The sequence below is a fragment of the Balearica regulorum genome, chromosome 10 (genome assembly GCF_011004875.1).
Source record: "Balearica regulorum gibbericeps isolate bBalReg1 chromosome 10, bBalReg1.pri, whole genome shotgun sequence".
Lineage (NCBI taxonomy): Eukaryota > Metazoa > Chordata > Aves > Gruiformes > Gruidae > Balearica > Balearica regulorum.
In genome coordinates, this window is record NC_046193.1 from 13,881,435 (window position 1) to 13,907,482 (window position 26,048).

Sequence of the window (26,048 nt, forward strand, 5' to 3'; positions counted from 1 at the left end):
GGGGGACCCCAATACCAGGGGGGGACCCTAACCCCACACCCGTGGTGGTGGCAGCCCGTGGCAAACGCTCACCCACATAGCCGGGGGTGCCGCAGGCCGTGGACATGACGCTGCCGCACCCCTCGATCTTGGACAGCCCGAAATCGCTGATCATGATCTTGGAGTCCTCGTCCAGGCTGTAATAGAGCAGGTTCTCGGGCTGCGGGGAGGGAGGGGTCAAGGAGGGGCGATGCTGGGGTCTCCTCCCCACCACCATGCTGGGGGGGCTGTGTGTGTCCCCCACCACTCACCTTCAGGTCGCGGTGGACAATGCCCATGTCATGCAGGTATTTGACGGCGTCGAGGATCTGCCGGATCAGGGTGCTGGCGTCCCGCTCGGTGTAGAAGCCCTTCTCCACAATGCGGTCAAAGAGTTCCCCCCCTGAGACCCTGCGGGGACGGGCAGTGCCGGTCAGCATGAACCCCCCCGGGCCCCCCTAGACCCCCTGACGTCACTCACAGCTGCATGATGAGGTAGAGGTGGGTGCCGCTCTCGTAGATGTCATCCAAGGCCACGATGTTGGGGTGCTTGATCCTGCAGGGGGGAGGCACGGGGGGGTGAGGAGGCTCCCTAGCTGCCCCCCCACCCCGGCCCCCACCGGACAGGGAGCAGCCGGGCTCGGCCCCGTGGGGCATCACGCGCTGCCGGCTATTTTGGGCGCTGCCGATAACACCCGGTGATGGGTGCTGGCAGTGGGGAGCCGTGCTGGGTGGCGGGGGGGTGCAGAGCAGGACCCCCACCCTGGTGCTGGGACAGCCCCTACTTGTGGAGGACGGTGATCTCGTTCTCGATGCTGGTCTCCTTCCCCTCCAGCGCCTTCTTGGCGATGCACTTGATGGCCACCAGCTTCCGCGTCGCCTTCTCCTCCGCCAGGACCACCTCGGAGAAGGCCCCCCTGGAGGCGGGGGGCAAGGGGTGAGCCAGGCATGGGGTGCTGCTGGCTGGAGCTGCTGATGCCGCACAGCGATTGCCATGGTGACGGGCAGAAAGTCCAGCTATTTATAGGAGAAAAGCCAGCGGGAGCCGCCCGCTGGGATGGCCGGACACGGGCGCTGCCGGGGATGGGGTGCCTGGCATCTCCCGGCACAGCTGCACCGTCCCCTTATCAGGCAGGAAAACACCGTGGTGCTGCCAGCAGCCAGGGCCGAGCCGTGCCGGGGGATGAGCCCCCAGGTGGGTTTTGGCAGCCCTGTGCTGTCCCCCAGCACCCCGGGTGAGCAGGGCCACCCTGACGGGCTCCGTGGGGACCCCAGGGGCCACCTGAAGGCCGAGGTGCCCGGCAGGAGCGGGGCTGAGCTGTCGGCAGTGCCCAGGTGGGGCAGGTGTCGGGCAGCGTGCTCGCGCCCTGCCGGGCCCTAAGCCTTGCTGTAATTAACCCGCTAATCCAGCCTAAGAGCCTTACGGCGCTTCAGGCACCACCGAGCACCCCTCTGCCGGCCGGGGGAACCGCTGTCGGGCACCCTCGGCACGGTGTCCGGCACAGCGGGAGGGCTGCCGGCCCCAGGGAGGTGGCAGTGCAGGCAGCACCGCAAACCCCTGCCTGTACCCGGCAGCGTGGCCCTCGTGTGCCGGCCCCGTGGCAGCCCCCGCCTTGGGCCAATATTTGAGCTGGCGTGGTTCCACGCGGTGGGTTTGGCAAAGCCGGCGGTGGGGGTGGAACGGATCCGGCACCGTGAGTGGGCGGTCACCGGTGTCCCCCTGCCCGCGACTCACGTGCCCAGGACCTCTCGGAAGTCGTAGATGCGCTGAATGTCCTCGGTCCTCTTCTTCCAGCTGGGCCCATCCTGCCCCAGCGGCATGGTGCCCCGTGGGGCCACCCACTCCCACCTGTGACATGAGTGGGGAACAGGGTGTCAGTGTGCTCTGGGGGGGGGGGGGGGGGAGCGGAACGCCGTGGCCGTGGGGTGAGAGGACATTGGGACACGGTGGGGGGGTGACAGGGTGCCAAGGGCAGGTGGTCCGGGGTTGGCATCACGGGGTGATGGGGACAAGCTCGGTGCCTTTGCTCTGGCCCCACGGCCCCCCGTCCCCCCCCATGCAGGAGTCCTGGCGTGGGGTGCCCCACGAGGGACATACACTGGGCCCCTCCCGGGAGGGGACGGGCAAGGGGAGGGGCAGAGGCAGGCGGGGGGGTGGGGGTGTCCCCACCCGCGGGTCCCGTACGCGTGCCAGCTGGCACAGCCGCGCCGGGCGGGACACGCGTGGGAGCAGGGCTGCGCCCCCCCGGGTGGTGAGCCCCTACACCGCCGCCGGTTGGGCTCTCGCGTGGGCACCGGCTCCGCGCGTGGGCACGCCGCCCCCGCCCCGCCCCGCCCCGCCCTTACCGACGGCGCTGCGGCGGCCCCGGCCCCGGCCCCGCGCGGAGCAGCGGCGACTCCTCCCGGCGCGGCGCCGCCGGACAGCCCTGACGTCACGGGGAGGGGAGGGGCCACGAGCAGCCACCGCCAATGAGAGGCCGGCGGGCGGGGCTGGCCGCCGAGGGACACGCGTGACAGCGGGGCACGCGTCCACGCGGGAGGGGCGACGAGCCGGGGTAAACACGTTCGGTGCGGCGGGGGGAGCTGGGCAGGGGAAGTGCGGCCGTTGTGGGGATGCGAGTGTGTCCGTTGGGGACACGCGTGGGGCACCCCCACAGTGGGCTGCAGGACAGCCCCAGCCCTGGCTCGGCCCCCCCCCCCCCCAATCAGGTGGAGACGGCACTGGCAGGACCCCCCCACGGCACGGCTGTCCCCACACCCCACGGCCCCCCTGAGGTCACCACACCACCGCCTGCACCGGGCTGCTTTTATTGCCCGCGCGCGTGGGAGCAGAAACCACCGGTACACGGAGATCCCGGCCGCCCCCCCCCCCCCCCGCCCTGCCGGCCCCTTCCCCTCCCCACACCTCCCAGCCCACTCCGTGGGGAGCTGGGTTTCACTCCGCACTCGCCCGGGGCCGTGGGGGGGGGGACAGGGGACCGTGGGAGCGTGGGAGCCGCACCACAGCAGCCACCACATCCGCCCCCCGCAGCAGCCCGGCTGATGTCACGCTCCCAGAATAACAGGGGGAGCGCAGGGGGGGAACGCCGGAGCGGAAGCCGCCGGCCACGGGCAGGGCTGTTCCCTCGAGGGATCCCGGCACCTCCACGGGCCCCAGCCTGGGTGGGTGACAGCCCCGTGCAGGCAGGGGACAGCGAGGGGACAGCAGCCAGGACCCGTCACTCAGGTGGGGAGGCCCCGAGCAGGCCCAGGGCGTGTGGGGGCTGTACCCCGCTGTCCCACGCGGCAAGCGCAGGCAGGGTGTGGGCACACCGGCACCCCACGGGTGACGAGGGCACAGCCACCACCCCCGGCTGCCAAGGTCCACGGCTGAGGGGGGTCCTCGGTCCCCACTACCCATCCAGCAGCTTGAGGATGCTCTCCCGCTCCTTCAGGGTCTTCCAGGCCTGGTCCTTCTCCTTCTTCGTGGGTGTGCGCTTCTTCTGCCGGGCCGCCATGATCTTGCGGAAGGCATCCATCACCTCGTTGTCGGCCATGCGGACGCGCTGCCGCAGCTCCTGCCGGTGCAGCTCTTCCTTGGCGAGCCTGGGGAAGACAACATGGCGGGGGGAGGGGGGGGGCGTCAGTCGTCCCCCACACAGCCCCCTGCCTGTGCCCATCCCTGCCCACTCTCACCTCAGCAGCTCGTGCTTCTTGGCGCGGTTGTGCGCGCTGAGGGCCTTCAGCTCGGCCTGCCTCTTGCGCAGCTCAGCCAGCACCTCGTCCTCCGAGTCCTCAGCCGGCCGGTCCTCCGATTCCAGCAGGCCCTGGGCCACCAGCTCCTCCTTGATCCGCCCTTCCAGCGACTTGGTGTGGGGGACGCTGCCGGGGTGGAGAGCGGCCGCTGCCCACCACGCGCCCTTTGCTCCCCCCGACTCGCTGGGGCAGGGAAGCCACCAGCGTGTTCATTGTCCCCACTGGCAGCGCCGAGCTCCGCAGCCACCTCAGTTGCTCACCTGAAGGGCTTGTTCTGGCTGCGGGGAGACGTACCGGCGCCGTCGGCTCCCGAGTCCTTGCCGGCGATCTCGGGGATGGGGGAGTCCTCAACGGGGGAGATGATGTTCTCCTGCCGACAGGAGCATGAGGGAGGGTCACTGTGTTGGGCCGTGGTGACGCTGCCCCATGGGGCCACGTCGGCCCCATAGAGCCCGGCTACCGCACAGCCCCACGGAGCCCCCTCACCTCCACGAGGGCCTGCAGGAGACGCTGCGTCAGGGGCCCAAAGGGACACCCGTCCTCTGGCTGCTCGTGCTGGGCCTCTGACTTCTTCAGCAGGGCATCCACATCTGGGAAAAAGCGGGAAGGGGAAAAAAACCAACCCCAAACACGCAGAGGTAAGCAGCGGGGCAGGGCAGGCACCACCCCGGGCACGTGGGGCGAGGGACCAGGGCTCGGCTCTGCCGGGCATGGGTGCTCGCAGCCTCTCTGGGTGAGGGGAGGTGGGGACAGAGGCACCTTTGGTGTCCAGCTCAGTCAGCGGCCCTAGGACACCTTTCTTCTTGTCTGCAGCAGCTGCCGCCCGGGCTCCGTCCTTCTGCTCCTCCAGCAGGTCCTCCTGGGCCCAGCGCTGCGAGTAATGCTTCCCCAGGGGTGGGATCTGCAAGAGCAGGGCTCAGCACAGCTGCCGGTGCCCCCACCTTGCCTCCCACCACCCGCCCGGTGCCGCGGCATCATCCCCATGCGGGAACGCTCACTGTGAGGCATGGGAGGGGACGGAGCGGCTGGGGGCTGGGAGGGACTGGGGAGAGAGGGTAGGGGATGGGGCCAGGGAGGCACCGGGTGCTCGGGAGTTTTTTACCTTGTAATGCTCTGCCTCATCCTCCGGCGGCTTGAGCAGCTCCTCCAGGACTCTGACCTCCTCGTTGGTGAGATCGGCACAGTACGGCTCCACCGATGCCCAGAACCTGCAAGGATGGATGAACTGTGAGAGAGTGCTGCAGGGGGGCCTGCGGGAGCTGACTCGCACCCCCCCCCTTTCCCCCTGGACACCTCTTCCCTTGGGCTGGAGGCAGCCTTAGTGCCAGCTGCTGCAAGGAAGGAGACGGGTGATCGCAACACCCCCAACACCCACACACCTGTTCGGAGCATCGTTTTTGGGAATGCGGGGCACGTCAATGGGATCATCCTGGAACTCGTATTCCTGGATCTTGGGCTGCAGGTTCTTGGACTTGGGCCGGCCGGGGCCAGGCCCTGTCCCGTGGCCCCCTTTGCCCTCCAGCTTCTGCTTCTTGGGCTTCCCGTGCTTGACAGAGGTGCCCACATCGTGGTCCTTGCTCAGCTTCAGGAACCGCCGGTCGCCCTTCTTGTCCTGCCAGTCCGTCAGGATCTGGAAGACAGCAATGCCTCGTCGGGTCCCGCACCCAGCGCTGAGCAGGGACGGACCGGAGGCAGCCCCCTCGGCGGGAAGGGGCAGGACGGGGCAGCCACCCTACGGCTGTGATCCCGGCACCTGGGTCTCAGCCTCCAGGACGCGGAGACGGCGGCTGGCGGAGGAGAGCAGCGTCTCCAGTTCCAGCTGCAGCGTGTCCAGCTCCTCGATGCCGATGCCGTCGTCCTCCGAGCGGGCCAGCACGGCCGTGTACCGGGGGCACACCTTCACGTGGTCCACCGACTTGAAGTCGTGGAACTGCAGCGGGCAGTCCTTCAGCTCGCTCATGGCGGCGGGCACCGGGGGAAGCTACGGGGGAACCGGGGACGGAGGGAAGCTGAGAGGAAAGGGAGCGGAGCTGGGGGCTACGGGGAACCAGGGGGATCACCGGGGCGCTGAGGGGAACAAGGCGGGGGGCGGCACCAGGGCGCTGATGGACACCGAGGGGCGCTGCAGCGGGGCGCTGAGGAGGCTGCGGGAGGCCCGGAGGGCGGAGAGGCGCCGGCGGGGCGGCGGGGGCGGCGGGAGCGCCGCGGGGCCGGGCCGGGCCTAGGCCGCTCGCCCCTTCCGGCCCCCGCAGTCGGTAGGTGCCCCGCCTCTCGCTCCTCCATTGGCCCAGCTGCGCATAGCGCCCTCCGCTCATTGGTCCGACTCGCTCTCCATCTCCCTTTCCTAATATGGAAGCGATGACAGGAGCGTACCAAGTGCGGCGGGGTGCCGGGGGGGGCCGTGAGGGATCCCGCCGCCGCCACGGGCCGCTGCCGCCGCGCCCGCTCTCCAGCGTCGCGGCGTCGCCGTTCATTACCACGGCGTCCCCTGTGTGTGCTGCGGCGAGGCCACTTCGCCGCCGTCCGGGCCCTGGACGCGGGGCGGGAGCGTCCCGCCTCCCCCCCTCCCACCGCAGTGGGAATTTCTGTGCATCCCGGAAGAGAGAACCGGCCACTTCCGCCTGCCGGGACCGGACCGCAGCCGCCACCATGGTAGGGCGGGGGGCGCTCAGCTCGCCGGGCTGGGGGGGGCCGGTAGCGGCGGGCGGGGACCGGCGGCGGGCGGGGATGAAGGGGTCGGTGGTGGCGGGGTGAGCGGGGCCGGGGGGCTGCGGGGCGAGGGGCAAGCGGTGGGGGCCGGGCCGGGCCGCTGATGCCGCCGCCGTTGTGTCCCCGCAGACCGCCACTCTGCGCCCGTACCTGAACGCGGTGCGCGCCACGCTGCAGGCCGCGCTGTGCCTGGAGAACTTCTCCTCGCAGGTGGTGGAGCGGCACAACAAGCCCGAGGTGGAAGTCAGGTACGGGGACGGGGGCGCACCGGGGGAGCCCTGCTCCGGCGAGGCTGCCTATCCCGGGGACCGCTGGCCGGACCCTGCCGGTACCTGCCGGTTCGCCGGGCAGCCGGCAATAAGGGCTTCCCTGTAGCGCTGCTGCCTCTGTTCAGTGCTGACGGGAGGGGGCTGCGTGGCCCGGCAGGCCTCCGCACCCACCGGCTGCTGCCCCTTAGTCACAGGGCTGGTGCCGCGGGGGGAGCTGAGGAACTGCAGGGAGGAGGGAGGCCCTCCTGGGATCTACCCTGGGGGCGGACGCCTTCAGGAGGCAGAAAGCATCGTGTTTCGCATGAAGCAAAACCTCCATATCTCTCTGATCCCCGTGGTTCCCCACTTGTGCTCTTCCCATCCCCATTTCTGGCCAGTAAATGCTTCCTTCTGAGTCAGTCCTGCCCTTCCTCTGCTCACAGGAGCAGCAAAGAGCTGCTGTTGCAGCCGGTGATCATCAGCAGGAACGAGAAGGAGAAGGTCCTCATTGAGGGCTCCATTAATTCTGTGCGCGTCAGTATCGCAGTGAAGCAGGTGAGTTGGGGGCACGGGCCGTGGGCTGGCAGCTCACGCCTGGCGCGGGGGAAGCCTCACTTCCCTTTCCTCTCCCCAGGCCGATGAGATCGAGAAGATCTTGTGCCACAAATTCATGCGCTTCATGATGATGAGGGCTGAGAACTTCTTCATCCTGCGCAGGAAGCCCGTGGAGGTGAGGGGGCAGGGCAGCCCCTCCGGCTCCACTCCTGGCACTGGCAAAGTGGGGGCGTCCCCAGTGCCAAACTGGGGTGTGAGAGGCCGCGTGCTTGGTGGCCTGGGTCCTCATCCTCAGGGTGCTTCTCTTCCCCAGGGCTACGACATCAGCTTCTTGATCACAAACTTCCACACGGAGCAGATGTACAAGCACAAGCTGGTGGACTTTGTCATCCACTTTATGGAGGAGATCGATAAGGAGATCAGCGAGATGAAGCTCTCTGTCAATGCCAGGGCCCGCATCGTGGCAGAGGAGTTCCTCAAGAATGTGAGGCTCTGAACCAGGAGGAGACAGGCCCATTGTTTTGGGAGCGGGGTGTGGGGCTCAAAGCCAGCATGGCCCTCGTGCCCAGAGCCCCCCCATCCCATCTGTGGGGACAGTTGGGACACTCTGCCCAGGGAACTTCTCAGGGATCAAGGGAGGACGACCAGGGGCACTTGCACCTCCTTTGCTCATGAAGTGCCAGCCATGAGACCCCTGGAGCATGCTCAGGCGTGGGCAGCAGCCAGGGGGACGTGTCCCTTCTGGTGCCTGCTGCGATGGGACGTACAGTGCCCGGGTGAGGCAGAGGGAGAAGCTGGGTGTGGATCACCCTGAGCAATGGCTGCCCTCCCCCGGGGCTGGGGAGGGTGACGGGCCAGCCGGGAGGGTGGGTGAGGGCCGGGGGGGGAGCACCCGTGGGCAGGGACTGAAGGCTGTGTCTCTTCTCTCGCCTTTCAGTTTTAGGCCGTGGCGCAGGACCCCATGGCTCCCCGACGCTTGTGCCTGCCGGGCACCGTGCCTGCTCCCGCTGCCCCGCAGACGGCCGGGCCGGGCCCCACCCGCCCCTCGCCGGGCGGCCGTGCTGGGAGCAGCCTCCGCTTGCGGCAGAGCGGCCCCGGTTGCCGCCGTTGTCTCGTCTCGTTTTTTTTTTAAACGGTCTCGTTTGCTGTAGCCGGTGTCTCCTCCCTCCCTCCCTCCCGCCGCACCGGCGGGACCTGGGGCGCTGGCGGGGAGGGGGCGGGGCCTGCGGGGAGGGGGCGGGGCCTGCGGGGAGGGGGCGGGGCCTGCGGGGTGCCATGGCAACGGCAAACAGCGGGGGCGGCCCCGACGGTGCGGGCAGGGCCGGGGGTGCGGGGCGGGTGGGATGCGGATGTCTGGGGGGTATGAAGGGGCTCGAGGGGAGGCTGGGGGGGCACCAAGGAGGCTGGAGGGGTCTGGGTGTGGTGCATGAAAGGGGGGGGGGGGCTGGGGGTTGAGGTTTGGGGGAGGGCCGGTGCAGGGGGCTGGGGGTGTGGGCACAGGGGGGGCTGGTGGAGCCGGTGCGGTGACTAGGTCTGGGGCTCACAGCGGTGCTGGGGTTGGGGGGCTGCATCACGGGCTGGACCCCCACCTCAGTCTGCAGCAGGGCAGGGGAACAGGGGCCCCGCTTGGCACCTGGGGGAGGCAGAGCCACCCGCAGCTCCCCTCGTCCTCAGGCTGCCGTGGGACAGTGCCGCAGGGAGAGCAGCACTGTGGGCACACAGCCCCCTGGCCGGGGGCAGCACTCGGCTGGGGGGGGGCACTGCTGGAGCAGGAGACATCTCAGCTGGGGATAAGGGCACAGCGCGGCATCCTGGGGGGTGCGCGGTGCAGCCGGGACGCTGGAATGAGGCTCGGTGGGTCAGTGAACGCTGCGGCAGGGCCCCCCAGCTCGCTCAGGCAGAGGCAGGCAGGTAGGCAGGCAGGCGCCGCCTTCCCTTCCCTGCCTGCTCTGTGGGACTGGGGACATGGGGCCAGCGGCATCAGCCAGGGCTGTCCTCCCAGGGCAGGCGGCACCCGTCACCACCGGCCGCTGCGGCTGCCACCACCCCTGGCTTGACCCCGATCGGCTCAAGAGGGCCAGGCTGCATGTGGAGAGGGCCATCAAGGTGAGGGGCCCGACCCCCCCACCACACACCTGCATCTATTGCACTTAGGGCTCAGGGGTGGGAGCTGAGCTGGAGGGACCAGGGTGGGGGCAGGCTGAGCTCTCGGCTCCCTCCCCAGGAGAAGAAGATCTTCACGGTGCAGGGCCCCTACCCTGTCATCCGCAGCCTGCTGCGGGCCCGGGGCTGGGTGGAGAGGAAGCTCCCCAGTGCAGGCAGGGCAGGCAGCTGGCTGGAGCAGCATCATGGCAGCCAGGGGAAGCAGCTGCAGGAGGAGGAGGGCAGTGATGGTGGTGGTGCTGAGCAGGAGGAAGCAGTGCTGGACCTGCAGCTGGGGTCGACGTGGCCTTCCCTGGGGACCACAGAGCCCCCACGGCCACCTGAGGAGGAAGAGGAGAAAGAGTGGTGGGATGAGGACCCCGATGGCATCCACGACCTCATGGTTAGCTGGGAGGGCCAAGGTTGAGCTCTGCCACAGCCCCCAGCACCCCTTCCCTGGGACCCTCAGGCACAGGGCCAGCCTGGGGCAGGGGGGTAAAGGTGGGATGGGGGGGTGCTGTCTGTGTCTCACCCCACACCCCCAACCCTGCAGTCCCGCCTGGTGCGAGACCAGGTGCCGCACTTCATCTGGACCAACCGCCTCAGTGCTGTTGACCGCCGGCTGCTGCGGCAGGACCAGGTGGTGAACCACTACGCCCAGGTGGGCGCCTTCACTACCAAGGTGGGAGCCTGGGACCCCCGGAGGAGGGACAGCACATGAGTGTGAGGTCTGTCAGGGGCTGCCACCCTTCTCTAAACAGGAGGGGCTGTGCCTCAGCCTGCGAAACCTGCCCTGGTTTGACCAAGCCGACCCTGACACCTTCTTCCCCCGGTGCTACCGGCTGGGGGCTGCGGATGAGAGGCAAGCCTTCATTGGTGAGCTTGGGGCCGGCGTGACCCCGTGGGGGGCCATTGCTCTCCTGCGCTCCTGGTCCCCCCATGTCCTGCCTGGGACCAGGCAGGGACAATGCCCCACTTGCAGAGGATTTTCGCCTGACAGCAGCTCGCAGCCTGCTCAAAGTGGCTCTCGAGAGGACAGAGGAGCCCCCAAAATCCAGTGAGGGGCCAGGTGAGCATGTGGAGCTGGGTGGGGGGAGTAATGTGTGGAGTTTGGGGTCAGGGATGTGTCTGGTCACTGAGCCTCTGCTTGGGGCCATGGCTCGGGACCCCCCACTCCCTCCTGCCAGCCCACCTGATGGATGGTCTGTCCCCCCAGTCCATCCCTGTGCACCCAAAGCCACTCGTCCCACGGGGAGGCTCTGTGCTGTAGCTCCTTTACCCCATGCCATCCACAGGAGCCCTGGGGCCCTCCTTGACCCCCCAGCTGGTGGAGGAGGCCCTGCAGATCTGCGGGCAGCATCTGAGCAGCCTGGGACACCAGGACATCGACAAGGATCCTCCATCCCCCCGCATGACGGGCACCGACTGGGACCGCTTCCTGCGGGATTACTACTGCGTGGTGCAGTGAGTGCCAAGTGGGATGGGGGGATACCACGGCAGGGCCAGCACTGAGCTCCCCCCCGCGCCCCCTGCAGCGAGGGGGCCAGGCTGGTGCTGAGTGGGGCACAGCGGGAGCGGTGCCAGGCCCTGCTGCAGCGCTTGGCAGGACGGCTGCCCCAGCTCAGCATGGAGGGTGACCGCAACATCTGGATCCTCAAACCCGGTGCCAAATCCCGGGGCAGGGGTAAGGCCAGGGGAAGCGGGGCACGGGCTCCCTGCTGAGGGGCGGTCCCACCACCACCACCACGTCCCTACCAGGCATCGTCTGCACGGCACGGCTGGAGGAGGTGCTGCGGCTGGCGGGGGGCTGCGTGGCACCCTTGGTGCGGGTGGGTGAGTGGGTGGTGCAGAAATACGTGGAGCGGCCGCTGCTCATCTTCGGTACCAAATTTGACATCCGGCAATGGTTCCTGGTGACTGACTGGAACCCGCTGACCATCTGGTTTTACCGTGAGAGCTACCTGCGCTTCTGCTCCCGGTTCTTCTCCCTGCACTGCCTGAACCCGTGAGTGACCCCCACCCTGGCATCCTGTACCCCAGCACCCCGGCACCCCACTGACCCAGCCCCGCTCTCCCCGCCCCAGCGCCAGGCACCTCTGCAACGTCTCCATCCAGAAGCAGTGCAGGCAGGCGCAGGGCCGGCCCCCCCAGCTGCCCCCAGACCAGATCTGGTCCTGCCAGCAGCTCCAGGCGTACCTGGCGCAGGTGGGACGGGCGGGCACCTGGCACCAGGTGATGGTGCCCGGCATGAAGGCAGCTGTGGTGGGTGCCTTGCGCAGTGCTCAAGACCTGGTGGGGTCCCGTAAGGGCAGTTTTGAGCTCTACGGGGCGGATTTTGTCTTTGGGGAGGATTGCCAGCCCTGGCTGCTGGAGATCAACGCCAGCCCCACCATGGCCCCCTCCTCGGCGGTGACCAGCCGGCTGTGTGCCAGCGTCCAGCGGGACACACTGCGCGTGGTGATCGACCGCAGGGATGACCCTGACTGCCCCACTGGTGCCTTTGAGCTCATCTACAAGGAGGTGGGCTGGGGGGGGGGCTGCAGGGCAGGCACCCCCCCAGGGCACCCCGAGCCCCCACTCCCCCCATGTCCCCTTGCAGGCAGCCGTGCCCGTGCCTCTGTACGTGGGGCTGAAGCTGATGGTGGAAGGCTGCTCCCTGAGGAAGCCCCAGCTGTCACGGCATCAGTCCCGGGGCAGGCCCCCGCCCCCAGCCCCGTGTGCCCCCCAGCCCCGTGTGCCCCCCAGCCCCTGGGGCAAAGCCACCCAGGTCCCCCAGCCAGGAGCAGCGCGGGGGGAGCTGGCTCCTCTGGAGCAATGGAGCCACCACCGCCCACCCGGCTCTGCCTCCCTGGCACCACTGCAGCCCCCGGGCTGCCGTGTCAGGAGCCGGGGCCTGCCGCAGCTCCGCCGCCTGCCCGGGCAGCCCCAGGCAGCTCTGCCCCTGCTTGATGTCCGTCCCCTGGCCCGGGTGCCCATCCCGCTGCCCCGGGGAGCCCCTGGCAGCCCCCGGGGACCCGCAGGCCGGCCTCCCGCTCCCCCTCCCGCTGGGGTGCTGTGTCCACCTGGGCTGGCCCCCAGCACCTGGACCCCTGGCCTGGGGCAGCCGAGCCCCACTGCGAGGAAGCGGCACACGGCACCTGCCAGGGGGACGCAGAGGAGCTGTGACACCAAAGGACACCCAGGAGGGGACAGCACCATGCCCATCCCAGCTGGGGCAACACGGCATCACCCAGCTCCCCCCCACCCCAGCCAGACCCGATCGCTGGGTGGGGGCACCCAGCCCACCCCCCGCAGGGGCTGCAAAACATGTCTGTGAGAGGGAGCCCGGCTCTGCCCCTCTGTGTGTGGGAGGGCGCAGGCACAGCCGGGGCTGCACCGGGGCCGCGGGCAGGAACCGGGGCTGCTGTGGCAGCTCCTTGGCCGGGGGCAGAGAGCAGGCAGGAAAAGACACCTCCGCTTCTGCCTGCGTGTGGTTGCGCCTGCCAGACAGAACCGTGCTGGTGGGGACACCGCTGCACCCCCGCACTGGGAACCAGGTCAGGGACGGGGTGGGGGGTGGCAAGGCTGCTGTCACCAGCTTGGGGTGGGGGGCGATGCCAGGGGGACGCATGCTGAGTGTCCCAAGAAAAGACACGGGCACTGAGCCGCCCTGGTGGCAGGTGGGGATTTAATGGTGTGGCAGAGGGGAGCGGGTTGGGGTGGGGGTGCCCCCACGGGTGCTAGGGCTCCCGGTGCTCGGGCAGCCCCAGGAGACGCAGGGTGCGCAAGAAAGGGGGTGGCGGGGGGGTGCAGAGCGGGCCCTGGGGCAGCACCAGCTGCTGCAGGTGGAGGTGGAGCGGGAGGCGGCGGAGCTGCTGTGGGGAGAGCCCCAGCCGGCGCAGCAGCTCCTCATCCAGCACCTGCAAGGGGAAAGGCGTAACTCAGCGGGGTCCCCGGTGGGCTGTGCTGAGCCCCCCGCAAGCACCCACTCTGCCCATGTACCTGTGTGCGGGTCGGGGCGGCCTCGGGGGGCAGGAGGAAGGGCACCCCCAGCACCCTGCCCACGCGGGACGCGTGCTCGTGGTCACCCAGGGCCGGGCACAGCAGCAGCGTCAGGTGCACCGGGAGCTGCTCGGGGAAGGCTGGGGAGGCACAGGGGGGTAGGACTGTGCTGGGGGGGGCACGGGGGGAACACTGGGGGGCCACTCACCTGTCCTGGGCTGGAGCTGGAGCAGGGCGCAGCCCCGTGCGGCACCCAGCACCCGGTAGCGCGTGACAGTGCTCTTAACCTCCTTCCTGGCCAGGCTGCGGCGCCCTGGGACCGGCACTGGCACCACCTACGGCAGCACAGCCCCTCAGCACCCCCCCCGGGGCGACCCCCACACCCCCGGGCCCATGGCACCCACTTACCACGGTGGTGTCACCCTGCTGTTGGCAGCACAGCCCGGTGCGAATCTCACCCTCTGCCTCTGCTGGGACCCCCACAGTGACGGCGCTGTGGGGAGAGGGGATGAGGAGGGGATGGGCTCCCCGCACCGTGCCGGTATGGCGGGGGGCCGGGGACTCACCGGTACGTCACTGGGTACTGGCCCCTCCGGCGGGCGTCGGTGAAGAACTGCTGGAGCTGCTCGGTGGTGCGGTGGCAGCTGGACAGGAGGACGAGGCCAGAGCACTCCCTGCGGGACGTGGCAGCGCTGAGCCCCACGGGGGGGGGGGGGGGGGGCAGGCACCCCCTGACACCCCCCCCCGCCTTCCTGGGCTCTCCCAGCTGTACCTGGCAGGAGCCTTTACCACGTGGAGCTCGGCGGTGAGGCCCAGGCGCCGTCTCAGCGCCGGCAGCAGCGTCACCAGGCTCAGCTCCCCGGGGCGCCCTGGGGACAGGGGGTGTCAGTGCCTGCTGGACCCCCCACCCCAGGCTGGACCCCCAGCTCCTGTCCCACACTCACCCAGGACGGGCAGGCCGGGGGGCTTGCTCAGCGCCAGCAGGGCTCCTGGCGAGGGGATGCCTGGTCAGGATGCAGCCCCCCCACTGCCCCTCCGGCACCCCTTACCCCCCCCCCAGTACCTTCCCGGTGCACCACGGAGGCCTCCAGCAGCCCCAGCGTCTTCTCGGGGCCCAGCAGCCGCCCCCACCTGCGGGGGTGGAGTGGGTGGGGGGCATGGGTGGGACCCACCCCCCACCCCAGCGCCCCCTTCTCCCCAGCCGCCACCCCCACAGGGGTGCCCCCAAGTCTGATCCCACGCCCACTGCCCTGCCTCCCCACGCGTGCCCCTGCGCCCCCAGCCGCTCTCTGCTCGCACATATACAACCCCACGTGTGTCCCCGCTCCCACGTCATAACCTTTCTGCGCCCGCAAGCTCCTGTGCATCCACGCGTATGCGTCCCCACGTGCCCCCACGGCCCCCCTGCACCTACGCGTGTGCATCCCGCGTGCCCCCACAGCCCCCTGTGCACACGTGTGCGCGCCCCTACGGACACGCGCCCCCCCCCGCCTGCCCCCCCCCCCCCGCAGCCCCGCACACCCGCGTGCCGCCCCCCTCTGACCCCGCAGCGCGCGCCCCGTGTCCCACGCGCGTCACAGCGCGCGCGGCGGTACCCCCGCCCGCCATGGCAGCACTGCGCCTGCGCGGAAGCGGGACAGTGGGAGAGTACGGCGCCGCGGCCATAGAGTTGAGCCTCCGGGCGCGCAGAGCGGCCCCCCCGGTATTCAGAGCCGGCGGCCGCGGCCATAGATAGGCGGAAGTGTGGGTAGAGCGTCCCGCTGGCAGGTGAGGCGCGGCGGGGTGCGGCGGACCGGGCCGGCGGGGAGGGCGCCCCGGGGGTGTCACCTGTGGGGGTGCCCGGGAGGCTGTCCCGGGGGGTCGGGTGGAGACTAGGGCAGCCACGGGAAGGGGGTCCTGGGGCTGTCACGGGGACCTGTCACTGGGGGAGGGAGGCCCGGGGGGCCGGAGCTTGCGGCTGCGGGCGGGGGGGGGGTGGCTCCCGCCTGACGCTGTGCCTCCCCAGAATAGCACTATGGCCTCCCGCGGGGGTCCCCGCGCCGCCGGCACCGATGGCAGCGACTTCCAGCACCGGGAGCGTGTGGCCTCGCACTACCAGATGAGGTAGGTGTCCCGCACTGCCAGATGAGGCAGGGGACCGGGCGGCCTCCCCCAGCGCTCCGGAGGGGGGCGGGGGGGCACGTCCCCCCGGCAGGCCCTGACGGCCCCGCGCTCTTTCCCCAGCGTGACCCTCAAGTCGGAGATCAAGAAGCTGATCTACACGCACGTGGGCATCTGGCTGCTGCTCTCGGCCCAGATGTGCGTGGGGCACCTCAAGCTGCTGCCCCACGACCAGGTGGCCATGCCCTACCAGTGGGAGTACCCCTACCTGCTCAGCATCCTGCCCTCCCTCCTGGGCCTCCTCTCCTTCCCCCGCAACAACATCAGCTACCTGGTGCTCTCCATGATCAGCACCGGCCTCTTCTCCGTGGCTCCCCTCATCTATGGGGCCATGGAAATGTTCCCCATGGCGCAGCAGCTCTACCGTCATGGCAAAGCTTACCGCTTCATTTTCGGCTTCTCGGCAGTCTCTGTCATGTACCTGGTGGTGGTGGTGGCCGCCCAGGTGCATGGCTGGCAGCTCTACTACAGCAAGAAGCTGCTGGACTCCTGGTTCACCAGCACACAGGAGAAGAAGAAGAAATGAGTGGGGACGAGTGGGCTCCGTGAGGACTGGAGCTCCGCAGCTGGGCCCCGTGGGGCAGCGCTGAGCGCAGCTCTGGTGGGTGGGAGTCCCCGGGGACCAGGGTGCGTGTCTGAGCCACGCCACAGCTTTGTACTCGCGTGGGAGGGTGGGCGGTGGCTCCCGGGCCGTGGAGGGTCCCCGGGCCCGTCTCCGTGGGGTGCGGGTGCCCCTTCCTCCGTGTGTTGCTGTATGGAAATAAAGCACCCTCCGCGCTCCCACGCGTGTCTGCGCCGCAGGAAGCGCCGCCTGGCCGCGGGGCGGGGGGGCCGCACGTGCTGGCGGAGGAATGCGGCGGGGCCGGCCCGGGGCGGGGCGGGGAGCGGCGGCGGCGGCGGCTCGGCCATGGGGCGCCCGATGCTGCTCGCCGCTGCCGCCGCGCTGCTGCTGCTGCTGCCCGGGGCCGGGGCCGCCGTGACCCGTCTCCGGGTCTCCGCCAACTTCGTGAGCGTCCGGGGGGGCGTCGGGGGGGGGGGGGGGAATGTGAAAAAGAGGCGGCTGGGGGGGGGGGCGGCGCCGCGCTCACCCCCGTCTCTTTGCTTGCAGGAGTGCCGGGCCACCGGTGAGTAGCGGCGGGGCCGGGATCGGGCCAGGGCTGCGAGAGCGGGGCTCCTCCTGGCCGGGGCTACCGGGTGGGTGCAGTGGGATGGTGGGGCTTCCCCCGTCTGTGGCTACCGGGGGGGGGGGGGCTCCGGGGCGTGGGGCTTCCCCCTTCCCAGGACTCCCAGTGTGTGGGGCTTCCCCTTCCGAGAACTCCCGGGGCTCCCGGTGTGCAGAGCTCCTCCTGCCCGGGACTCCCGGTGCCCGAGCGTCGCCCCCGCCGGAGGCTCCGATGTGCAGAGCTTCCTCCCGCCCGGGACCCCTCCTTCCGAGGACTCCCGGTGCAGGGCGCTCCCGGTGCCGGCAGTAGCCGGGACCCCGGTCGCACGGCCGCCACCTCTCTGCTCTTCCCCCCCCCCTGCCGCAGCCGACAGCACGCTGAGCCGCCCCCGCTGCCGCCGGCCGGGCCGGGCCGGGCCCCCGCTGAAGCCGCCCGACCTGGCGCTGAGCACGGCCCGGCTGTGCCCGCCCTCGCAGCCCTGCCAGCCCTGCCTGCGGGTGCGCCTGGCCCTCCCCGCCGCAGGTATGGGCAGGGGCGGCGGGGCCGCGTACCCCTGCATGGGGAGGGCTCGTCCTCCCACCCGCGTCAGCACCCCACGCTGGTTTCTCGCAGAACTCGGTGGTGTCCGTGGGCTGCAGTTCAACTTCCTGGAGCTGGGTTCCAACCGGGCCGGCTGGCTGCAGGTCTGGCGGCGGCACCGGGCACCGGGCAGCTCGCCGGTGAGTCCGGGACCGGACTGCAGGGCCGGGGCCGGACGCTGGGGCCGCGGATGTCCCGCTAACCCCCCCCCCGCCCCGCTCCCCGCAGTGGCAGGTGCAGTTCGACTGCTTCCCGGCAGAGAGCGGGCGGCAGGTCCTCGTCTCCCTCCGCACCATCCCTGACCGAGGCTTGGCCATCACCCGCAGCCACCTGGTCGCCGCCGAACCGCCCGGTGAGGCTGGGAGGGACCCCGGGGGGCGTCCCGGGGGGGGGACGCCGGTGCCGGCTGACCCCTGCCTGCTCCGCAGGGCCCGTCTTCACCCACGCCTGGGTCCCCGAGGCACGGGCCGTCGAGGTGTGGGTGCCCGAGGGCCCTGCCCTCATGGTGCGGCTGTGCCACCAGCTGGCCCTGGAGTGTGAGGAGCTGCCCCGGCCCTTCCACCGGCAGGTAACGGCTCCGAACCCAACCGCCCCCCGCCGGCCACCCCCACCCCGGGCTGGGGGCCGTGCTCCCCGCCAGCTGACGCTACCTCCGTGCTGCAGGTGCTGGTGCCGGAGGGCCACCGTGTCTCACTGCCGTACGAGTTTCTGGTGCCCTGCCTGTGCATCGAGGTGCGTTGCCTTCCCCTGCGGTTGCCGGGCCCCTCTCTCTGCCTGTCTCTGCCCGTGCAGCGAGGGTGACGCAGGAGTGGTGGGGGTGCATCCTGCCCTGACCGTCCGGCTCTGCTCCCCCAGGCCTCCTACCCCCACCATGACAGCCCACGCAGCAAGCGCTGCCCCTTCCGTGACCAGCCGGCTGCCTGTGAGTGCCCATGGGGAGAGGAGACGGGTCCCAGGGGTCCCCCGGCTGTCCCCCCAGCCCAATGACATGGTGTCCTGCAGACGGCCCCGAGCTCTGGTCCTCGGTGCGCTTCCACGACTACAGCACCAGCAGCAAGGACCAGATGGCGATGGTGCTGAGCGCCAGCTGTCCCCTGCGCCCCCGGGCCACCCTGTGCTGGAGGGAGGTGGCAGACAAGACTGCGCCCTGCCATGACATCCCCAACTCCACGGCCAGTGAAGAGGAGCAGGTGAGGGGTCCTGGCTTTGGGGTGTCACGGGACACGAGCCCAGAGGCGTGCAGGGCTGTATCCCTGGCTGGGGCACCCACTGGACCCCAGGGTCCCTCAAGGGCGATGGGTGGTCACTGGGGTACCCGTGGGCTGTGTGGGTGGGAACAGTGATGTGCTCTCTGCCCATACCAGGCATACACCCTGGACAAAGTGGACGTGCACCCCCAGCTCTGCTTCCGGGTAAGCCCCTGTGGGTGGGTGGGTGGGCACCACCTGGGAAGGGGCTGGGGACAGTGGTGGGCGATGGCAGCTCACCGGCCCCTCCGCTGACCCCTGCTCCCCCAGTTCTCCTATGGGAACAGCAGCCACGTGGAGTGTCCCCACCGGCCAGGTGAGCCCCACAGGTGGGGGCAGCCCAGGGCTGAGCACAGCCCTGCCCCAGGGTCCCTTGCACCCCTCATCCCCTCGGGCATCCTGTGAAACACACCCCCCCCCCTCTGGTGGCTGCAGAGACCGCCTGGAACGTCTCAGTGAGTGCCTGGGGGCTGCAGCTGCGCTTGCGCCTCACCTCCAGCGTCCCTGCGGCCTTCAGTGCAGCCCTCTGCCAGCGCCAGGGTGGGCAGTGTGAGCCCGAGGCCCCCCTCTACACCGTCACCCAGGTGAGTGGCACGGGGCGGTGGGGGAACACGGGATGGGACTGACCCATGCTGAGCCACACTGAGCCTGTCCTTGTGCTTTGCAGCCAGAGGGCTCTGCCCCCGGGGAGCTGGCGATGCTGCTGCCGGTGCAGGTCCTGGGCAGCTGTGTGCTGGTAAGGTGACCCCCTTGCTGGCACCCGCACCGTGGCGGGGGACCCCAACCTGGCCCTCTCTCACCCAGCCCCTTCCCCAGGTGTGGCGCTCAGACGTGCGCTTTGCCCGGAAGCAGCTGCTCTGCCCCGACGGTGAGCCAGGGTCCTGGGGGGCTGTGGGGGCCGGGGGGGGGGGGGTGCACACCCCCCCTCACTGCCCCTCTCCCAGTCTCCCGCAGGCACTTTGGGCTGCTGGGGCTGGCACTGGCGCTGGGGCTGGTGGTGACTGTGCTGCTCCTCAACTGCTGTGGAAACTGGAGGCCAGCCGCTGGTGAGGGGCACCTTGAGGGAGCTGTGGGATCGGGGGGCAGTGGCTATCGGGCTGGGATGCTGGGGGGTGACAGCTCCCTGGGCTGCAGGGGGGGTCCCAGGGCAGTGGGTGGTGGTGCAGGGCAGTGGGTGCTTGGATGCTGGGGTGTCCCCAGGGGATGCCAGGGGTGGTCAGGACAGGGCTGTCACCGCTGTGCCCTCCGTCCCACAGGTGCCCCAGGCGGGCGCCCCGTGCTGTTGCTGTATTCGCCAGACTCAGAGGAGCATCTGGGGCTGGTTTGTGCCCTGGCTGAGCGGCTGCGTGCGGGGCTGGGCTGCGACGTGCGCCTGGACCTGTGGGAAGCGGGCAGCGTGGGGCGGGCAGGCACCCTGCCTTGGCTCTACGCCCAGCGCGGCCGTGTGGGCCGCCAGCGCGGCACCGTCCTCCTTCTCTGGAGCCGGGGCAGCGCCCGGCTCTTCCGTCGGTGGCGGGTCGGGGCGGCTGATGGAGTCCCCGGGGACGCCCACGACATCTTTGGGGCGGCCATGACCTGCCTGCACGGGGAGCTGGGGGCGGCGGGCCGTGGCGGCGGCTGGGTGCTGGCCTACTTCAGCCGGCTCTGCAGCCCCCGTGATGTCCCCCGGCCCCTCCGGCCCCTGCCCACCTACCGCCTGCCCCGGCAGCTGCCCAGGCTGCTGGGTGCCCTGCGGGGCAGCCCCCCGCCCCCCCGCCGCTGCCGGGGCAGGGTGCAGGGGCTCCTGCACCGGCTGCTGGAGGTGGGGGCCGGGGAGGGCAGCCCCCCACCCCGGCCCCCCCGAGCGGCTGCTGGCACCTGAGCGCCTGTGCTGGGGCTGAGCTGGGCGTTGCTGCGGGGCCGGCGGGGCTGGGTGCAGCCCCCCCTGCCGTGAGGGCAGGGGTCTGGTCATGGAGGTGCGGGGGTCGGCCGAGTGCGTGGACTGCAGCGGCAGGAGGGGTGCCCGTGGGTGCCCCGGGCAGGGGCCGTGGGTGCTGCAGGGACCTGAGCAGGGATGGCCCCCGGTCATGGGACACGCCACGGGGATCGGGGTGAGCGTCTGGCCGGGCCCCCGGGGCCGAGAGCAGAGGTGCTGTCCCGGGCAAGGGCAGCTTTATTTCCACGCAGGGACCTGCTCCGGAGGAGAGCCGGGACCCTGGGGAGGCCCCTCGGGACGCCGTGGCTGGGTGAGGGGCTGGGGCGGCGCTGAAAGAAGCCGGGGGGGTCCCTGCCCTGCCCGGGGCACGGGGGGCGGCGGGGCTGGGTGCTGGGCGCAGCCCGGCCCCGCTCCTCGCTCCCGCGCTGTCAGCGGGATCTTGTCTGGGGTGGAAGCAATAAAGGCACCGTTTCACCCTGCCCTGCCGTCCGTCTGGTGTGCTGGGGCTCGGCCGGTGTCCCACGGGGCGTGGGGCCGCCCGGTGTTTCCCCCCCCCCCCCCCCGCCCCAGCAGCACGGGAGGGGAAGAGGACGCACCAGGCAGGGCGCAGCCCGTCCGGGCGCGGCTGTCGGACCGCGTCCCGCAGCCGCTGCCGGCTCCCTGGGGCCAGCCTGGGCACCGTGCACACGCATGGGGCAGGAGCAGGTCCCGTACCCGAGCCAGGGGGCCGTCCTGGTCCCCGTGGGGCCCCGAGCTCTGCCGGCGGTGCGGGTGCGGAACCCGTCCGTGGGTCGGTGCGGGAGCGGGGAGGCCCCACCCCGGGGCGGTCGCCAGCGCCGCGCTAGGACCCGGGTGTCCGGGATCGGATCAGGAAGCGGGAGCCGGCGGCGGCGGAGGGGCCCGTGGAGCCGGGAGCGGGGTCGTCGGGAGTGGACTGCGTGGGGCCGGGGCGCCCCACGGCCCCGGCCCCGCCATGCGTGCGCTGGGGTGGCTGCTGCTGCTGCTGCTGCTGCTGCTGGCGGCGGGGGCTGCGGGCGGGCGCGGAGCCCCCCGAGACACCCTGGCCTGCTCCCAGGTGGGTCGGCGTCACCAGCACGCGGGTCACCGGGCACCCCGGCACTGCCACCGGCCTCACCCCTGTCTCCCCCCAGGGTCTCGCCTGCCGCCTCCTGGGTAAGTGCCACTGCCACCGCCATGGCCCCCAGCCCACCCGGGACATGGCACCCCACGTGCATGGCCACCCTCCATCTCCCCCCCCAGACGCCGACGTGCTGTGTGGGATGGAGCTGCCGGGGCCCGGCTGCGGGCTGGCCCTGGCTCAGATGCGTCTGGAGCCAGCACTGCGCTGCACCGAGCCCGCGGCCTGCTCACCCTGCCTGGAGGCACGCTTGCGCCTGGCCCTGCCGCCTGGAACCGGCACTGGCGAGCCCCCCTGCCCCGCGCTGCCAGGCATCTCTGGGGCGGAGGACGGCGATGAGGGCTCACTGGTGGATGAGGCTTCCTCGTCCCAGCCCAACATCACCGGGCTGCTGCTGCTCTCTGGGCACACATACGCCTCCTCCCGCTGCGTGGCCGTGGAGGTCCAGGCGCCCCTGGCCCACACAGTGCCTGGCCGACCCCTGGTACGTAGGTGCGGGGTGCCAGGGATGAGCGTCCCTGCCATCGGCAGTCCCCAGGCGCCATGGTGCATGGGGTTGTGGATGCTGGCACCGGCGCGTCTCTGTGGCACTGCGGTCCTGTCCACCGTGCCCCGGGGAGGTGGGTGCCGGAGGTGCTGGTGCCTCGCCACAGCGCGGTGGTGGTTTTCCTGCCCAGGGCTGGGTGACCTTCCGGTGCTTCGAGGCGCCGCTGGGCTCCGAGCTCCACGTCACAGCATACACCAATTCGCATGGACGCCGGAGGCTGAAGCGGTGGCAGCGGGTGCCAGGTGAGCCCCCGGCATGCCCTGCTGCGGCGACCCCTATCCCCCCTGCCCGCTGACACCCTGTCCCCGCAGACTGCTCGTGGCCCATGGCACAGGCTGGTGTCCCCCAGTGCCAAGGTAGGTGCTGGCGTCCCCCGGCTGCCGCAGTGCCGGGATCCCCCCTATCTTGGTGCATGTCCCCTGGGGAGCTCTGGGTGGTGGGTGCTGGGGGGAGAGGGTGACCCTCGGGGTGCCGTGCCCTGTCCTGCGGTGCCGGGTGGGCAGTGCCTGGTGCCCTCAGCCGCCGGCGGCGCAGTGCCCAGGCTGCAGGTCTCCCCGGGGACGAAGGAGGTGGTCGTGGAGGTGCAGGGGGCCGCGGTGGGGCACAGCTACACCCTCTGGCTCTACCACAACCAGAGCCACAGCGCTGGCGGGTCGGGGCGCGCAGTGACTGCGGTGAGTACAAACCCCTTCCCTGACCCCCTACCCTGGCCAGGCTCTGGCTGCTGCCTCCTGCTCCTCGCCGCCCGGGAAGCTGTATCTTGTGTTACAGGCAGGGTCCTGGGAGAGGGTCCCCCAGGAGCGGGTCCCCCTGGGCTGGGTGACCCTGCCAGGGGGCAATTTGCCACGACGTGACCTACGTCTGCTTCCCTGTGACAGAGTGGCCCCATGAACTACAGCTTGCTGGCTGATGAGGTGCTGCCCTGCCTCTGCCTGCAGGTGGGCGCCCGCCAGGCACAAGCAGAAGGGCTCCAGGCACTGTGAGCCCCCCTCTGGCATCCCAAGGGGGCCAGCTGGGTCACCCCAAATCCTTTTGTTCCCTCTCTTCCCACTCCAGGTCTGGCCGGAGACCCAGGACCCGCCACGGGCCACCCTGTGCCCCTTCTCCCACGGTACCCATGCTGCGGGGCTGGGACGGGCTGGGGTGCTGGAGGGGGGGGCAGGACACCGGGGGACCCGAGGGGACACCACATGGGGTGACAACCTCTCTCCTGGTGCCGCCACAGACACCGAGGCCTGGGAGCGGCTGTGGGCGCGCAGCCGGCTGGTCCTGCATACAGGGGGTCAGGCGCTGAGCTGGTCCCTCTCAGCCCCCTGCGACCTCCCAGCCGAGCTGGTGCCCTGCTGGCAGCCGGCACCCACCAGGCCCTGCCAAGCCCTGCCTGGCCTGCAGCAGCCCGCCGTGGGGCAGGTGAGTGGGGCTCTGTGGGGTGCCGGGGGCATGGGGGAATGCGGGTGGCACTGACGGAGCGTCCCTTCTGCCCACAGGGACCCCAGGAGTTTGGGGGGCTGCGGCCACACCCCAACCTCTGTGTGCAGGTAGGACACTCCTCTGCCCCATGGCTGCCCCACACCTGCCCCACAGGCAGCCCTGGGCACTGCTAACCTGCTCTCTGGGGCAGGTGTGGAGCGGCGGGCAGGTCCGGCTGACCCAGTGCCTGCAGGGCCGTGAGTACTGCCGGGGGAGGAGGGTAGGGGCAACGTGGGGGTCGGGCTGGGGAATGAGCCCCCCGGCCTCCCCTCGCCACACCCCCCAGCCCCCTGGCACATCCCTAGGAGCACTGCCCGGCCACACCGATGACCTCCTGCTGCTGGAGCGTGGGGAGAACGCCTCGCTGTGCGCCCTGGAGCAGGGAGCCTGCACGCCCCTCGCCCGCTTCACCAGCACAGTAAGGGGCAGGGACCCCCGCGTCCCGGCAGCGGTGGTTCCGGCAGCACAGCCGACTCACTCCTTGCTGCCGTTGCAGGGAGCTGGGCACCCCGGGTTGCTGGAGCGGGAGCTGCAGCAGGACGTGGTAGCAGGGCAGTGCAGGCAGGTCAGTGCGGGCAGCCAGCGGGCCGCGGGTATGGATCAGGCAGCGTGTGACATGTCCCTGTCCCTGCAGATCTGGCACCCTGAGAACGGCACCGGTGTCACGCTCTGGGCCTGTCCCCTGCACAAATGTGAGTGTCCCTGGCCACACCAGGGGAGAGGGGGGGGCTGGTACGGGGCCGAGAGAGGGCACCCAGCCCGTGGACCCACTGGGCGGGTGCTGGGGGCTCTCAGTGGGTGCTGGGGACCCTCGGCATGCAATGACCCCTGCCCACAGACCTGCACGCCCGCTGGGCGCTGGTGTGGATGGGGGTGCTGCTGGGGGCCGCCTGCCTCCTGCTCCTGCTCCTGCTGAAGAAGGAGGACGTGAAAGGTGAGCGGTACCCACCTGGGGGCTGTGCCTGGCCTGGGTTCCCCCCCCCCCAGGACCCTGCCTCACGGCCTCTCCTCCCCGCAGGCTGGCTGAAGTCCCTGAGGGCTGACTATGGCTCTGAGGGTGAGTGTGGAGGGACCCTGGGGTTTAGGGGAGGGAGGCAAGGATGTCCATCCCCTTCCCACACAGGTCCCCCCATCAGGGGTCGTCCCCACCTGCTTCCCACCGCGGCTGCCCCATACAGTGGGTATGGGGTGCCCATGATGGGGGTTCAGGCACTGATGGTACCCCCCCCACACCCCCCAGGCCCTCTGCGAGGTCAACGGGCGCTGCTGGTGCATGCGGCGGAGCCGGCGGCAGAACGGGCGGCGTGCGCTTTGACGGCAGCCCTGCGCCCGCTGGGGCTGGTGGTGACGGCAGCACCGGGAGGCGGCAGCGGGGTAGCAGCATGGGGGCCACTGCCCTGGCTGCACGCCCAGCACCGGCGGGCGCTGTGTGACGGTGACACCGTCATCTTCCTCCTCTCCCCGGCGGCTGTGGCTGCTGCGCGCCGATGGGACACCCAGGCCGGGGCCGTGCCGGGGGCCGGGGCTGCTGAAAGCAGCCCCGGCCCCCGGCACGACACCGGCCCCGATGATGTCCCCACTGTAGCACCCTGTGAGGTATTCGCAGCGGCTCTGTCCTGCGCCGTGCCGGCACTGGCAGCAGGCAATGGGTGCTACGTGGTGGCCCGGCTAGAGGCCTTGGTGCCGGCGGTGCCACCAGCACTGCAGGCAGCCCCTGCCTTTGCGCTGCCCAGCGAGATGGGGGGGTTCCTACGGGCACTGGCGGGACCGAGTCGGCAACGGGGCCAGTGGCCGGAGTCGTACGTGGCAGCGGTGGCTGAGGGGCTGCGGCAGGCGGTAGGGGAATAAAGAGGCGATGGTGGCTTTGCCACGCGCGCGTCCATCTTCTGGGGGGGGTGTGGGGGGGTGTGGGGGGGAGGTTGAGTCGGGAGGGGGGACTGGGGTGGAGTGGTGAGGGGTGATGGGGAGGTACGGGGGGGTTTTGGGGCAGGAGGGGGTGGTTGGTTGGTTTGGGGGTGAAGGGGAACTGGACTGATGTGGTTGGAGGGTGGATGGGGAACTGGACCAGTTCATGGGGGTGAGGAGGAAGTGGACCAGTTTGGGATGAGTAAGGGGAACTTGACCAGTTCAGAGATGAGTGGGAACTGGGCCAACTGGGGGATGAGGGCGAACTGGACCAGTTCGGGGGGGTGAGGGGGACTGGACCAGTTTGGCTGGAGGGGGAAGGTGACCCGGATTGGTTTGGCTGGAAGGGTGATGGGGAGCGGCCCAGTCGGGTCGGGGGGTGAGGCGCTCGTCCAGACCAGGCGGGAGGAGGTTCCCGGTGCGTCCCGAGGAACCGCTCCCGCTCCGTACGAGGTCACGTCACCGGCCCGGCCCGGCCCGGCCCGGCCGCGCTTCCCCCAGCCGGGTGCCCTTGTCCGCGGCCCCTTTAAGGCGCG

The 26,048-nt window shown here is 70.8% G+C and overlaps 7 protein-coding genes across 11 annotated transcripts in view; 4 read left to right on the plus strand and 3 right to left on the minus strand.

Annotated features, from left to right (window-relative positions):
• LOC142603171 (calcium/calmodulin-dependent protein kinase type 1-like) overlaps positions 1–26,048 on the minus strand; it is a 151,206-nt gene that overhangs the window by 1,423 nt on the left and 123,735 nt on the right. The window contains exons 2-7 of one of the 2 annotated variants that reach the window (XM_075762246.1): positions 2,365–2,391; positions 1,754–1,867; positions 804–935; positions 500–574; positions 291–429; positions 73–199 (exon numbers count right to left, since the gene is read on the minus strand). In XM_075762246.1, the coding sequence (XP_075618361.1) occupies positions 73–199; positions 291–429; positions 500–574; positions 804–935; positions 1,754–1,839 (559 nt within the window). In that variant the 5' untranslated portion in view covers positions 1,840–1,867; positions 2,365–2,391. Of the gene's footprint in view, positions 1–72; positions 200–290; positions 430–499; positions 575–803; positions 936–1,753; positions 1,868–2,364; positions 2,450–26,048 lie in introns of those variants that run through there. The other variant, XM_075762245.1, reaches the window with a different exon arrangement.
• TADA3 (transcriptional adaptor 3) lies at positions 2,811–5,976 on the minus strand. Its single transcript, XM_075762190.1, has 8 exons — positions 5,507–5,976; positions 5,133–5,383; positions 4,856–4,961; positions 4,513–4,654; positions 4,240–4,343; positions 4,014–4,123; positions 3,694–3,879; positions 2,811–3,603 (listed from the first exon to the last, which is right to left on the minus strand). Exons 1-8 carry the CDS (start codon positions 5,711–5,713, stop codon positions 3,411–3,413), a joined length of 1,299 nt encoding a protein of 432 aa, XP_075618305.1. The 5' UTR covers positions 5,714–5,976; the 3' UTR covers positions 2,811–3,410.
• ARPC4 (actin related protein 2/3 complex subunit 4) lies at positions 6,097–8,415 on the plus strand. Its single transcript, XM_075762252.1, has 6 exons — positions 6,097–6,405; positions 6,592–6,710; positions 7,154–7,265; positions 7,345–7,440; positions 7,579–7,749; positions 8,203–8,415. The coding sequence occupies exons 1-6, from the start codon at positions 6,103–6,105 to the stop codon at positions 8,206–8,208; spliced, it is 807 nt and encodes a 268-aa protein (XP_075618367.1). The 5' UTR covers positions 6,097–6,102; the 3' UTR covers positions 8,209–8,415.
• On the plus strand, positions 8,805–12,964 carry TTLL3 (tubulin tyrosine ligase like 3). Its single transcript, XM_075762257.1, is given in 11 exon segments — positions 8,805–9,176; positions 9,268–9,371; positions 9,490–9,810; positions 9,961–10,089; positions 10,169–10,283; positions 10,390–10,476; positions 10,703–10,871; positions 10,943–11,141; positions 11,144–11,412; positions 11,492–11,927; positions 12,007–12,964. Coding segments are annotated over 11 exon segments (2,613 nt in total). The 5' UTR covers positions 8,805–9,109; the 3' UTR covers positions 12,724–12,964.
• Positions 13,046–15,132, minus strand: RPUSD3 (RNA pseudouridine synthase D3). 3 transcript variants are annotated; one of them, XM_075762249.1, is made up of 9 exons: positions 14,984–15,132; positions 14,452–14,519; positions 14,333–14,377; positions 14,161–14,257; positions 13,955–14,032; positions 13,797–13,881; positions 13,597–13,723; positions 13,389–13,528; positions 13,046–13,306 (listed from the first exon to the last, which is right to left on the minus strand). In XM_075762249.1, the coding sequence occupies exons 1-9, from the start codon at positions 15,115–15,117 to the stop codon at positions 13,127–13,129; spliced, it is 954 nt and encodes a 317-aa protein (XP_075618364.1). In that variant the 5' UTR covers positions 15,118–15,132; the 3' UTR covers positions 13,046–13,126. The 3 variants fall into 3 exon arrangements, with proteins under 3 accessions (XP_075618364.1, XP_075618362.1, XP_075618363.1); XM_075762247.1 differs by having other exon boundaries at positions 13,955–14,062; XM_075762248.1 differs by having other exon boundaries at positions 13,955–14,062; positions 14,932–15,028.
• JAGN1 (jagunal vesicle mediated transporter 1) lies at positions 15,084–16,331 on the plus strand. 2 transcript variants are annotated; one of them, XM_075762253.1, is made up of 3 exons: positions 15,084–15,155; positions 15,394–15,491; positions 15,612–16,331. In XM_075762253.1, exons 2-3 carry the CDS (start codon positions 15,403–15,405, stop codon positions 16,072–16,074), a joined length of 552 nt encoding a protein of 183 aa, XP_075618368.1. In that variant the 5' UTR covers positions 15,084–15,155; positions 15,394–15,402; the 3' UTR covers positions 16,075–16,331. The 2 variants fall into 2 exon arrangements, with proteins under 2 accessions (XP_075618368.1, XP_075618369.1); XM_075762254.1 differs by lacking the exon at positions 15,084–15,155 and adding an exon at positions 15,166–15,170.
• LOC142603168 (uncharacterized) lies at positions 16,401–25,475 on the plus strand. The gene is made up of 32 exons (XM_075762226.1): positions 16,401–16,554; positions 16,657–16,672; positions 17,078–17,233; positions 17,324–17,430; positions 17,519–17,642; positions 17,719–17,858; positions 17,954–18,022; positions 18,146–18,212; positions 18,293–18,480; positions 18,655–18,702; positions 18,808–18,853; positions 18,973–19,121; positions 19,205–19,273; positions 19,354–19,405; positions 19,482–19,583; positions 20,704–21,527; positions 21,604–21,625; positions 21,713–22,074; positions 22,268–22,379; positions 22,449–22,493; positions 22,672–22,811; positions 23,016–23,075; positions 23,194–23,248; positions 23,363–23,547; positions 23,625–23,675; positions 23,759–23,804; positions 23,913–24,025; positions 24,104–24,172; positions 24,242–24,299; positions 24,446–24,541; positions 24,626–24,664; positions 24,848–25,475. Exons 1-32 carry the CDS (start codon positions 16,456–16,458, stop codon positions 25,453–25,455), a joined length of 4,317 nt encoding a protein of 1,438 aa, XP_075618341.1. The 5' UTR covers positions 16,401–16,455; the 3' UTR covers positions 25,456–25,475.